The sequence below is a fragment of the Carassius gibelio genome, chromosome B3 (assembly GCF_023724105.1).
Source record: "Carassius gibelio isolate Cgi1373 ecotype wild population from Czech Republic chromosome B3, carGib1.2-hapl.c, whole genome shotgun sequence".
Lineage (NCBI taxonomy): Eukaryota > Metazoa > Chordata > Actinopteri > Cypriniformes > Cyprinidae > Carassius > Carassius gibelio.
The window spans coordinates 26,662,809-26,675,759 of NC_068398.1; the positions used below are offsets into that span (position 1 = coordinate 26,662,809).

The 12,951-nt window shown below is 36.7% G+C and overlaps 1 protein-coding gene across 3 annotated transcripts; it reads right to left on the reverse strand.

The window, feature by feature from the left end:
- Nucleotides 1-932: 932 nt before the first annotated feature.
- LOC127953789 (uncharacterized) lies at nt 933-12,664 on the reverse strand. 3 transcript variants are annotated; one of them, XM_052553090.1, is made up of 13 exons: nt 12,413-12,664; nt 12,150-12,254; nt 10,530-10,681; nt 10,386-10,430; nt 10,082-10,157; nt 9,754-9,800; nt 6,716-6,797; nt 5,223-5,263; nt 4,882-4,969; nt 4,555-4,601; nt 4,127-4,214; nt 3,696-3,779; nt 933-3,464 (listed from the first exon to the last, which is right to left on the reverse strand). In XM_052553090.1, exons 1-13 carry the CDS (start codon nt 12,603-12,605, stop codon nt 3,037-3,039), a joined length of 1,476 nt encoding a protein of 491 aa, XP_052409050.1. In that variant the 5' UTR covers nt 12,606-12,664; the 3' UTR covers nt 933-3,036. The 3 variants fall into 3 exon arrangements, with proteins under 3 accessions (XP_052409050.1, XP_052409049.1, XP_052409048.1); XM_052553089.1 differs by having other exon boundaries at nt 933-3,779; nt 12,150-12,248; nt 12,413-12,661; XM_052553088.1 differs by having other exon boundaries at nt 933-3,779; nt 12,413-12,659.
- Between the last annotated feature and the right edge of the window lie 287 nt (nt 12,665-12,951).

Consider the following 12,951-nt stretch of genomic DNA (forward strand, 5'->3'; position numbering starts at 1 on the left):
ACGAAATCTTCATCTCCATAAAGCTTTTCAGCAGATGGAAGCATGAAGTGCTCCAAAATCTCCTGATAGCTAGCTGCATTGACCCTGTCCTTGATAAAACACAGTGGACCAACACCAGCAGCTGACATGGCACCCAGACCATCACTGACTGTGGGTACTTGACACTGGACTTCAGGCATTTTGGCATTTCCTTCTCCCCAGTCTTCCTCCAGACTCTGGCACCATGATTTCCGAATGACATGCGAATCCGACATCCGAAGAAAGGACTTTGGACCACTGAACAACAGTCCAGTGCTGCTTCTCTGTAGCCCATTTCCTGCACACGCCTGTGCACGGTGGCTCTGGATGTTTCTACTCCAGACTCAGTCCACTGCTTCCGCAGGTCCCCCAAGGTCTGGAATCGGTCCTTCTCCACAATCTTCCTCAGGGTCCGGTCACCTCTTCTCGTTGTGCAGTGTTTTTTGCCACACTTTTTCCTTCCCACAGACTTCCCACTGAGGTGCCTTGATACAGCACTCTGGGAACAGCCTATTCGTTCAGAAATTTCTTTCTCTGTCTTACCCTCTCGCTTGAGGGTGTCAATGATGGCCTTCTGGTCAGCAGTCTTACCCATGATTGCGGTTTTGAGTAATGAACCAGGCTGGGAGTTTTTAAAAGCCTCAGGAATCTTTTGCAGGTGTTTGGAGTTAATTAGTTGATTCAGATGATTAGGTTAACAGCTCATTTAGAGAGCCTTTTCATGACATGCAAATTTTTTGAGATAGGAATTTTGGGTTTTCATGAGCTGTATGCCAATATCATCAGTATTAAAACAATAAAAGACCTGAGCATTTTATTACCATTCGCTTCGCTAAAGGTGATTAGAAGTCTGAATAGTGTTCTGAATCGGATTGATAGCGTAATGCATCAGTTAAAAAATTAAAAAAATAAAAAACATTCAGAAGTTTTTATTTACGGTCAATTATACATATACAGAATTATACATAAAGTAATACAGTAAATTGGTCAAAGACGAAAAAGTGTTAAAAGCATAAAAAGTGTAATACTGCTTTCAACTGTTGTAGTGCCCTCCACCCCCCAGGTGTAACAATCTTGTCAGGCATATTTACAACAAAAATCAATTTATGACATATTAAAAGACTAATTACTTTCACCCCAAATACTAATGAGTTGTAATTTTACATTTTTAACATTTGCCACTATCCTTGGTTTTGCCCATTTGTCAAGATTTTTTTTTACTAATTTAAAACACAATAAAATGTTGTATGCTCCATTATTCTTTTAGATATTTTAATATGTACATGTCAGAATAAGCATGTTGTTTGAATTTTTGCATAAATATGAATGACAATGACAATGTTACATTATTTTAACCAAATTTTGACATTTTATTCTCCAAAAACTTATTTGAAACCTTAAAAGTAGACATTTTACTTACATTTAATGTGCTTTTTATGGACAAAAATGTCCATTTGTACATTTCTTTTGATGCGGACATCTTAACGTCTTTGACCCAAATACAAATATTTCACAAATACTGTTCTAAATGATTCCAAAGCATCATAAGATATGAAGAGCATTAAAGGTAACATTCGTATCAATGAAATTAAAGGACATTTGATTCACACATAAAAAAAAAAAAAAAAAAACAACGGAAAGGGAGTATACATGTATAATTATAATAAAGAAGAGAAATGTAATTCTCTGACGATGCCCATAGTTCTTGTTGTTTGCGGTTTGAAAATTTCTGTGCAAATTTTAATTCCACTCAACATATTAAATAAATTTTCCACATCAATCACAAAAAAAAACACAAAAAAACCTTCACATACTGTACATACATTCAAAGAAAAGATGTAAGACCGTTTCAGTATCCTTTTTACAAAATGTACAGGATTCAGAAGACCATACAGTCCATGTGCACAACAGAAGAGATCATGACATTATCTAGGGTCTTAATCTTATTAACATTTAAAATACTATTTTTTTTTTTAAATTTCTATCAGCCATCATTAGCTTTGCTCTTTTTTATTCTGTGAAACTTTACAATGTATGTGGAATACCATTTTATAAAAGCAATAAGCCCCGTTAAGCTGTGGTTTACAGTACATTTTTAACAGCTAAAGTTTTTTTTTGCGTTTTCTAACAACGCCCCTTAACTGTTATACATTCACTGTAAACCACTGCTTCACGGAGTTTATTGCTTTATTTGCATACAGTATCATTATATACACACACACACATACAAATAAAGCTTCATATTATGAGAACGACACTACGACCTATTCTGCAATTATCATGGTGAGATTCTTTCCTCACCAAAGTGAAGAACCGATTCTTGGAATCAATTTCCATCGATTCCAGGACCAGGAATCGGAATTGGACTCGATACAAAAAATTTCGGAATCAAAACAGCCTTACTGGGCAGAAAAGTCTATCATTTACTCAAGTTGTTTAACACCGGTATGAATTAGTTTCTTATGCTGAAACAAACTTAAAGCTGCAGTAGGGAACTTTTGACGCTCTAGCGGTTAATAAACAGAACTGCTTGCTTCTTGCGGAAGAACATCGTAGCCAGAGCTACTTCTCTCTGTTTATGTCTATGAAGAATCACAAAGGTACTGGGTTACTCCGCCGCGGTACCCCCGAAGCAATCTAAAATAGTCCGAATATAAACACTTATTATAGGTGCACCCTAGTGATTCAGGACAAGCCAAAAACACGGTTTGGAAAATGGATTCATGGTGTACTCGCTTATTATATACATTTTTCTACATTTTGAACACAAACAAAGTTACGGACCGCAGCTCTGATTGGTTGTTTCTTACCGGGGATGATGTATTTCTGCAAATGGCAATAGGACCACTGGGAGGAGCCAGAGGAGCTTGATATTTTTTCACAGATTTTCTCATATTCTACTGTCAGGACATAATGACAGGTTTAACAAATATGTAAAAAATATATATTTACAAAAGTTACCTACTGCAGCTTTAATAATAATAATAATAATAATACATTTATTGATAACCTCGCAGATCACAGTTCTGCTTCCTCAGTACTACCCCCACCTTCTTTGACTGGCTCCTTCTTGATTAAGGAATTAATCTGGGTATTTTCAAAATCAGCAGGAATTAGATAGATATATTGAGGCGGTGTGTGTTGTGACTGGTTTTCCACCAGCTTCTTTAAAGACAAATCAATTGACTTTAGGGTGTTGTTCATGGTATTAAACTGATTTTCCAGAAATTGTATTAACTGCATCTGTTCTGTCTTCTTAGTCTTTTTAGAAGTATCAGGGTTCTGCCATTCAGCAGTAGAATCACTGAAGTTCAGCTGAGCTGCTGCTGCTTCATCTGTGGTCTGATGAAGCAGCAGATCAGCCTCCTCTACGATGGGAGATACTTCAGGTTCTGTAGCATCAGCAGGAGAATCACTGAAGTTCAGCTGAGCTGCTGCTGCTTCACCTGCTGATTCATCTGTGGTCTGACTGTCCTCCTCTACGACAGGAGATAATCCAGGTTCTGTAGCATCAGTGGGAGAATCACTGAAGTTAAGCTGGGCTACTGCTTCTTCACCTGCTGCTTCATCTGTGGTCTGATGAAGCAGATCGGCCTCCTCTATGACGGGAGATACTCCAGGTTCTGTAGCATCATTGGGGGAATCATTGAAGTTCAGCTGAGCTGCTGCTGCTTCACCTGCTTCATCTGTGGTCTGATCAGCCTCATCTATGACAGGAGATACTGCAGGTTCTGTAGCATCAGTGGGAGGTGCAGGTGAATCTTGGTTTGGGGAAGGACATAGATAAATCATGAGGATGAGTTTATACTGTAGCACACACAAACAATTTATACAAAGTATGAAGTAGTAAAATACAAAGGAAAAAACAAATATTAGTAACACTCATAAATTCAGTAACAGACACTGGTAAGAATTTTCGAATGCGGATGGTTACTGTTCCAACTGTGAATATTCTACTCATTTTTAATATTCTTATTATTGAAAGCAAAATCAAGAGATGTCAAAGTAACCAAAGATCTTCGGAATAAAAATATGTAATTTTAAAATCAACGTTCAAAATAAAAATAATTATAATCATAATAAATAGAAAATAAAAGAGCTCACTAACCTCTAACTTTGGCAGTAGATTTTACCCATTCTGTGATCTTTTTACTGACAGCTTCAGGTAAAGTCACATATTCTTTCCTGTTCTGTGCCTATAAAGAACAGTAATTGGGTACATTTCAGTAACTGAGGGATAATGTGAAATACAAAGTTAGTTATTTGGCTAATTATAGTTATTTTGATATAATAACTCACTCAGAACATGAGCAGAATTCCTCCAGTGTCAAGCTGTTGTTTACATTATTATATTTATATATTATATTTATTATATTATATTATATTATATTTTATGACATCCTGTCAATAATAATTATATAAATGTATATATTTCCATAAATGGTTACGCATCATTCTTCATATGCTAAACTCAACTCTACAAAGTAGGATAATACACATAAAATAATAATTTACAACTGATCAATACATGCTTACCATTTTGACCTTTTCAGCAACAGATACAGACTCATCTGAAAATCGATCTGTATGTGGTAGAAAACAAGCATAAACCATAAACATTTCAGGGTCATTGTAGGTGGCAACATAAAAAACAGGAACGCTAACAATAAAAGAAAAAGCTCTTTGGCAATCTTGACTCAGCAATCTGGCTTAATATTTGCAAAATATCCTCAAGCAATTATAACAGGGATCAGAGAACTGAAGAACAGGTAATTAACAGTAGATGGTATGATGTTGAGACAGAACATTATTGGTAAATCACCAACTAATGAATCTGAAATTCAAATGTTCATTCAAACTCACGCAGCTGGAATGTTTCCTCTTCAATTCGACACACAGGTATTTCCAGACTCTTGGATAAAAATATTTTCAGGGACTCTTTCGGTGTCACCTAGGGTAAATTATAATGGCAGTGATTTTAAAACATCTCGGCTTGATGATAACTTAATGGATCATTGTCAAAAATAAACAAAAATATAAACTATAGAGCCAAAAAAGTCAAAAACATCAAAGTGAATTCCGACACAATACAATCGCTGTTGTGAGCATGAACTACAACATATGAATATGGTTCATGTTTTATTGGTTATAGGCTTATAATGTGCATTATATTATTGTGTATTGGTACTGTATATACAAAATACCTCTCTAATTGACTCCCTCAGTTGTCTTGATACTGCAGGTTCTGTAGCATCAGTGGGAGGTTCAGGTGAATTTTAGTTTGGGGCAGGACAAATAAATAAATCATGAGGATGAGAGACAGTGAACACAAACAGGTTTAACAAAGTCTGAAATGGTAAAATACACAGGAACAACAAACAAATATTTGAACAACTAATATTTATAGTATGTACAGCGTCTATTCAACACTCAACCAATGCCATTTCCACGCTCTCAAGTGATACCGTCTTCTGAACTCTCAAACAATGCCTTTTCAGCGCTCTCAAGCAACAGAGTTTTAGCACTCTAAATGCTTCCCAGTCCAGAGCCTTTCACCAAGATAGCTGCCAGCCCAGAGCTTCTTCACAACATCAGAGCGTCTTCAGTCATCACGGATGCCACTCCTGTGTTCCCAGTCATCGTGAATTGTACTTGAAGATACTCAGGCATTCCAAAGACATCTGGGACTTATCTCCAGTCTGACAGACCCAGCACTGATTTCTTCCAGAGTATCTGGCATACCAAGGGCCTCTTCACTGTCTGTCCCAGAGTCTGCTCCTGTCCAGGAGCCACCAGAGCTTACTCCTATCTATGAGTCTGCTCCAGATCTCGTTCCAGGCTATGAGTCAGAACCAAAGCACGCTCTGCTTCAGCTCCTCACAGTGTGGTGGCATCCACTACAGAACCTCCAGTGGTAGCGGTTTCTGCAGCAGAACCTCCTGAAGCAGCGGAGGTGTCCGCCTCAGCTCCTCTCAATGGGCTGGTGCCCATTATTGAACTCTCTGCCTGTCCAGCCACAGCCAAGGAGGCTATTTATGAACTCTCTGACTTTCCTGCAGTAGAGTCCCCTGTTAACCTCTCTGTGCTTGCTGTTGCATTTCTACCTGATCTGCCCTGGTGGTCATCTGCCTTACTAGCTCCATTTTGGAGGACGTCTGCTCTGCTGTGGTGGCCATCTGCTCCACCGTAAGGATATCTGGGCCTGTCTGCTCTGCTGTGGTGGCCATTAGCCCACCTGCTCAATCCTGGTGGTCTTCTGCTACTTCCTGATGGTCTTCAGGTCTGCCCTGGTGGTCTTCATCCTAGCCTGTTCTGCTGGCTCCACCCTGGCTTCCTGCTCTGCTGCTTCTGCCTTGGCTCTTTGCTCTGCCTCAGTCCACAGATCCCCCTATTCCTGCACAGGGACATGGCCCATGGCCCTTCCCCTGTTCCACCTCCACTCCACCTCCCTTCTAGACTTAAGTCTGTTCTTGTTTAGGAATGTCTCGAAGCCACTCCTTAGGGGGGTTTTATGGCTCTGTCACAATATCTAGCTGAAGTGCACACGAGCTTCACCCCTGACTCCTGCCACTCTACCCTGGACTTCATTTCCCCTTGGATGTTGCTTCCAAATTTAATGAAAAATATGTAATTTTAAAAATTAAAGTTCAAAACAAGATAAATATTATAATATATAGAAAATAAAGAGCTCACTAACCTCTAGCAATGGCAGTAGATTCTACCGGTTCGGTGAACTTCTCTCGGAAAGTTTCAGCTACAATTACAGATTCTCTCCTGTTCTGTGCCAGAAAAAATGGATAAGATTAAAGCAATGCTTCATTTCTTAATGGAGTATATGTGGGTGCAGTAAATGGGTACATTTGAGTAACTGAGGGAAAAGGTGAAATATAAAGATAGTTATTTGGGTTTGTACTGTACATATTTAGCTTTTTTTTAATAACTCCCTCAGAATGTGAGCAGAATTCTTCCAGTGTCAAGCTATTGCTTATACATTATTAATTAATTGAATGATTATTATTATTATAGAACTCCAGACGTCATGTGACCCACTCTGTTTATACCAACATGCTGGCAGACAGGAACATCCGGGAGCGAATATGAAATGAGTGGCACCAGCATGAGTTTCAAGGCAACAGAGTTCACTGTGCAATTTAATTCAAAAGACATAGACCTGTACATAGCATAACTTAATAGATTAAACATAACCGATCTGTAAGCACGGAGCGCTCAAGCTTACAAAAAATTCAAAAGACAGTCTTCCTTCAGAAGTATGGTGATATAAAAATATCCACGCCTTGTTTTGATTTTTAAATGTCCAGTACGTGCTCATGTTTATTAAACTAAACATTTTGGAGAACTGGTCAGTTTTGATGTTGTGGCGGGTCGCCACTAAAAAATAAATGTATGGAAAACGCATCCTACAGCACAACAACCTGAGCTAAGGTTGACGATAGTATTGTGTATCGACGATAGTCAGAGATGTCGACTATAGCAGATGGCTCTGTCGATAGACAAGATGATATTAGGCTTATTCTCCTATCAATGTATTCAATAATAATAATAATATTTATTATTTTTATTAGGCGGCCTATTATAATTTGGCTAATAAACTGTCCAGCTATTTCACCTCAGCACAGCGTTTCACACAAACACACACACATGCACAGATGAGGATTAGAACCTGTAGCCGGTGAAGGAGTCTCCATCCACAAACAGACGTACATCGTCTGCAGATATAAGGTATTTCATTGCACTTTTAACAAATAATCTGAACGGCCTATATATGTGCAATATTTTAAACGAGCCCTCACTCACTGAGTTTAATGCCACAGTTATGTTAGAATGTATCTCATTCTTGTTTCTGTGGCAGTGCGTCAGTCTCGTCATGCGGCGCGCGGTCTGGAGCGGTCTATGACTGATGCAACAGTTCAATTCAACTTTACTCCAAATATGTGAACTTTCCTGTTTTGAATACTTTATATTTAACGTGTTTGTTTATGTCCAATATTAGTGTTAAACTGTTGGACTTTAAATGAAATCTACAATTGATTTTCCATGCTGACTGATTTTGCAGAACATTTAGACTGATAAATTCCATGCGCAGATGCGGCAAATTTGTCACAGGATGCATGATATGACAGTTGCGTTTGACTTTATATGAACTAGCTGTTTTAAATACAGTATTTTTATATTTAATGTTAGTTTATCAGTCTGTTTGAAAGTATATTTTTTATATGATTTTATATGAAAATGTCAGTATTTTATTCAGAATACAACTAGATATCAAATGTTTAAACTGAGAAAATGTATAATTTTAAGTGAAAATTAAGTGGAGTTTAAATTTCATGGCATCAACACATCTCAAAAAAGTTGGGACAAGGCCATGTATAAAGTGGTATATGGCTGTGTTGATGAAGCAATTTACTGGATTTATGCCTTGATAATCATACTGAATATTATCCAGATGTAGTTTTTGATAATTAGATTTTCTCACCTTTTTGCTCAAAATTATACTTTATGAAACCTACCTATATTCAAGTGTTGATAAAGAAAGAATAAAATTGTTTTTTTTTTCAGATTTTATTTAAAAGTAAAGGCTTTGATCTTTATTTTGGTGTATTGCATATTCAAATATTCATACAACAAAATAAACTGCAGGCTATCAAATTTGAGTGAAAATCATCAAAATTGCTGGCGGTGGCTGGAAACTTAAAAAAAAATGCTGGGGGTAAAGAGTTAAAGATAACTTATAGATTTATTATGCAGTGCTGTTTAGTGCTTGACACTTTTTTGTTGGTCATGTCGTGTTTTTTAAGAACAAGATTAAGAAGCTATTACTTAAATGTAAAAAAAAAAATCTTAATTTTACAAAAAGCATGCACTCTGATGGCTTCCCTTATTGACCACATCTCAGATTGATGGCATGTTTTCTTGTGATGCTGAATGTTAGACTCATGAAAAATAATCACATTGTTTGTATTTGCCAAAACTGATTTACTGAAATCAAAAAATGGATGGAATTGGCGTTAGCCCAAGTGCAAGTGCGACCTGCCGGTGTTCTGACAACTTGTGCTGCCCTGTCAGATTTTTCCACCTCCCATTAAAACAGATGGAAGCATAATTCGATAGTGAAAAGTGCCACCTATCAGATTTTGTTTCCAACATTATATTAATAAGGTGTAAAGCTCTATTAGCATATACACCTACCCCAACCATAAACCTACCCTTACAGTAGGATAAATACAGTGTTGGTAACATAATCTTATAGGTAGCATTATTTGTCAGAACACAGGCAGATGATTTCTAACTGTTGTGTTCAGGACTTTTTGATTTACTTAATTACTGCCTGAGGGAGCAAGAGACGGGCCCAGAGAGGTTACGTACAGGACACATAAATTAAGCCTGAACGTCCCGGCTAATACAGGATGGTTGGCAACCCAAGTTTCACCCTCTTGTTCTGGCATTCTGGTGCACAGCAGATGTTGAAATGTAGTAAGGTTTGTAAGGTGTAAATAGTCTTGATTTAAATGATTGTTCGTCAATACCAATGCTACAGCGGCTCTAGTGCTGTCCTGATGCCCTGCAAAAATGGCGGAGTTAAGATTGCTTGAATATTAAGCAGAGTCTACTGCTGTTATGACATCCTGTCATTAATAATAATAGGATAATATACTCCAAAGTAGGATAATACACATACAATAATAATTTACAATTGATCAATACATGCACACTCACCATTTTGACTCTTTCAGCAACAGTTATAGACTCATCTGAAAAACTGTCTGTATGTGGATGAAAACAAACATAAAGCAGAAACATTATTAGGGTCAATGTAGATGACCACATAAAAAACAGAAACCCTAACAATTAGAGAAAAAGTTCTTTGGCAATCTGGATTTAGCAATCTGGTTTAATATGTGCAACACATCCTCAAGCAAGTATACTGGGGATCACAGAACTGAAGAAAAGGAAACAAAATGCAAATGGTGTGATGTTGAGACAGATCACCATTGGTAGATCACTAATTAATGAATCTGAAATTCAAATGTTGATTCAAACTCGCCCAGCTGGATTGTTTCCTCTTCAATTCCACATACGGGTGTTTCCAGAGTCTTGGAAAACAATCCTTTTGATGTCCCCTATGGTAAAATAGAGTTAATAATGTTAGTGATTTTAAAACATTTCTCCATGATAATAACTTAATGGATAATTGTCAAAAGTAATCTATAAAGCCAAAAAAAGCCAAAAATATCAAAGTCGATTCATAATAATCCACATAACACAATCACTGTTGAGGTCTAAACTACAACATATGAATATGGTTTGATTTAAAGCCTATGGGCTTTGGTACTGTATATACAAAATACCTCTCTATTTGACCTCAGTTGTCCAAATTCTGAAAGGCACCCATTCTAGGAGAAAAAGGGAAGGTTCATATAAATAAGATGAGGTTCACATATGTTCATAAAAATGTCAAATAAATTCAGATCTTACACTAGCTGTGTACATACTTGTATGAGTTCCAGTAATTTAAATTGTTGGAAGCCATTTGATGGGTTGTAATAGATGCTACTCTTCCACTTCTTGTGATGTCCTTTTCCTCCAAACTTCTCAAACATACTGGGCGTAAACCATTTCCCTTTACATGAAATACACTTCTCTCCTGAAGACATTGAAACATAAGAAACATACAGAACATATGAATGCAGGATCATGTCACTGAAACCAAACCTTTTTGAAAACTCCTGCCAGGGGGAAGTTTTTCAGAAACTCTGGTTTGATTTTTGTCACGTATCCTGTGAAACTGGAGATTTTGGCTTGTGACATCAGAGTGCATGCTTTTATGCCAGGCTTCTGATTGGCCAACATGGCTGTACATTTAGGGTTATATCGCCACATTTTGGTTTGGTATGCTCTTGACAGCGCTTCATAGCCTGTTTTTGCGTTTTCATTTGGACAAAATTTTTTTTAAACAAAGGAGGAAAAACTCTGTTCTCTAAAAAATTCCAGTGTACATGTGGACTAAGTCTAAAAAGACAAAGATATTGGGACATACCTCTTAATTACTGAATTCAGGTGTTTTAATCAGACCTATTTCCAAAGGTGTCTAAACTCAAGCACCTAGCCACTCAGTGTGCATTTACAAACATCTGTGAAAAATTGGTTCTTTCTGAACAGCTCAGTGCATTCAAGCATGATACTGTGATAGGATGCCACCTTCACAATGAGTCAGTTTGTTAATCTTAGCCCGGTCATTAACAGAAACAGTAATAGTAACAATTCCAAAAATAAAAACTAAAATGTTACTCGTGCTCATATGCCACTGAATGATATAGGCATTGGCTCCAAATTACACCCAAGGGTGACCTTTAAACATGTTTGCATTTTACACAGACAATTTTTAAAAACAGGGTGACACCTAATCTATGTCATCCATGTTACCCCAATGTTAAAACATGTTACCCTGAAAAGTAACAGGACTGACAGTAACAGGTTTGACTATTTCAAAATAATTTGCTAATTTCTAGCTAATAGTCAAGTTCACAAAAGCAAGTTGTACACTTTGAAAGTATTTTACTTGTAGATATTGATTATAACAAATGTAATATATAATTGTTTAAATTTACATTTTAAAAATGGTAACAGTATTGACATTGCATGATGCCCCCCAACCCTCCCAAGTCCTGATGAAAAATAGAAATCATAGTGAGGAACAAGTCAAAAACTTTACCCTTTTCAGCATAAATGTTATTTAAATTATTTAAAATAATATTTAAGTGACTTTTTAGATGTAATATTGATGAAAGAATTTATAGTATTGTTATGTTTTTTTTTTATTATTTGTTGTTGTATTAAATCTATGTTTATTATTTCTTAGGGACGCAAAAGGCACCAATTTCATGGTATCAACCTATAGCTGCAAAGTGGGGACCTACTCCATATTCTTTTCTGTGTTTAGAATGTGATGTCATTACAGTTCCTGTTGGTGTAATTGTCAAGTGTCCCAATACTTTTGTACATATAGTGTGTTTATGTATTTATTTATTAAGTGACAGTCTACATTAGTTAAATCTGACTTTAAAGACTACATATGCAATTTAATCTCACAATGTGAAAAAAAAAAACCGTACCATTGTCATATTTTATTCTGTACAGACGACCTGCAAGTTTTCCACAATGGACGGCCAGCTGGTCCTTTTTTCTGATTTCTTGAAAGATATCCGTTAGGTCTACCCCTTAAAAAAGCAGATCAAAGGTATTCTTCAGATCAATGAAAAAATAAATGTCTAGGAGATGCTTGACATTGGATTTGCTTATGAACCTCAACTATTTAAGGATCACTGACTGTTTCAAAAATTAGTGTTAAAAATATTAGATTTAATTTTATGCTTACCTGGAAGACTAGAGTTTTTAGTTCTTTCCATTTTCTTCTTGTAACCATTTTGTTGATTCAACTTTCTTTTTACCCCTTGTTTTCCTTTCCCTTTTCCAATCTCACTCATCCAGTCAGATTCTGTTGAGCTGCTCCAGTCCTGCTCTGAATCTGTGAATAATTCGCCATGCATCCTCTGCAGCAAAGTCAGCATTTAGTCAATGATTTTTAGTTATCAGACACCTTTGATCATTAACATTTGTTACGTCGTAAACTTCAAAATAACTAAATATATATATATATATATATATATATATATATATACAATAAATATTTGGTTCCACATGAAACCGTCACAAAACGATGAAGTATACTAAAAATGGAGAAGACTTGGACTTAAATGTAAAAATGTACCTGCAGCATAAACCCTAGGCGTTTCTCAATGTCAAGGATACTTCCTTGGCAGGACTGATCCTTCCAAGTCACTTCCTTCAGAGGCTAGGTGAGACTCCTCTTTCGCATTCAGAGAACACGTAAATGGAACAGGCTAGCAAGTGCAC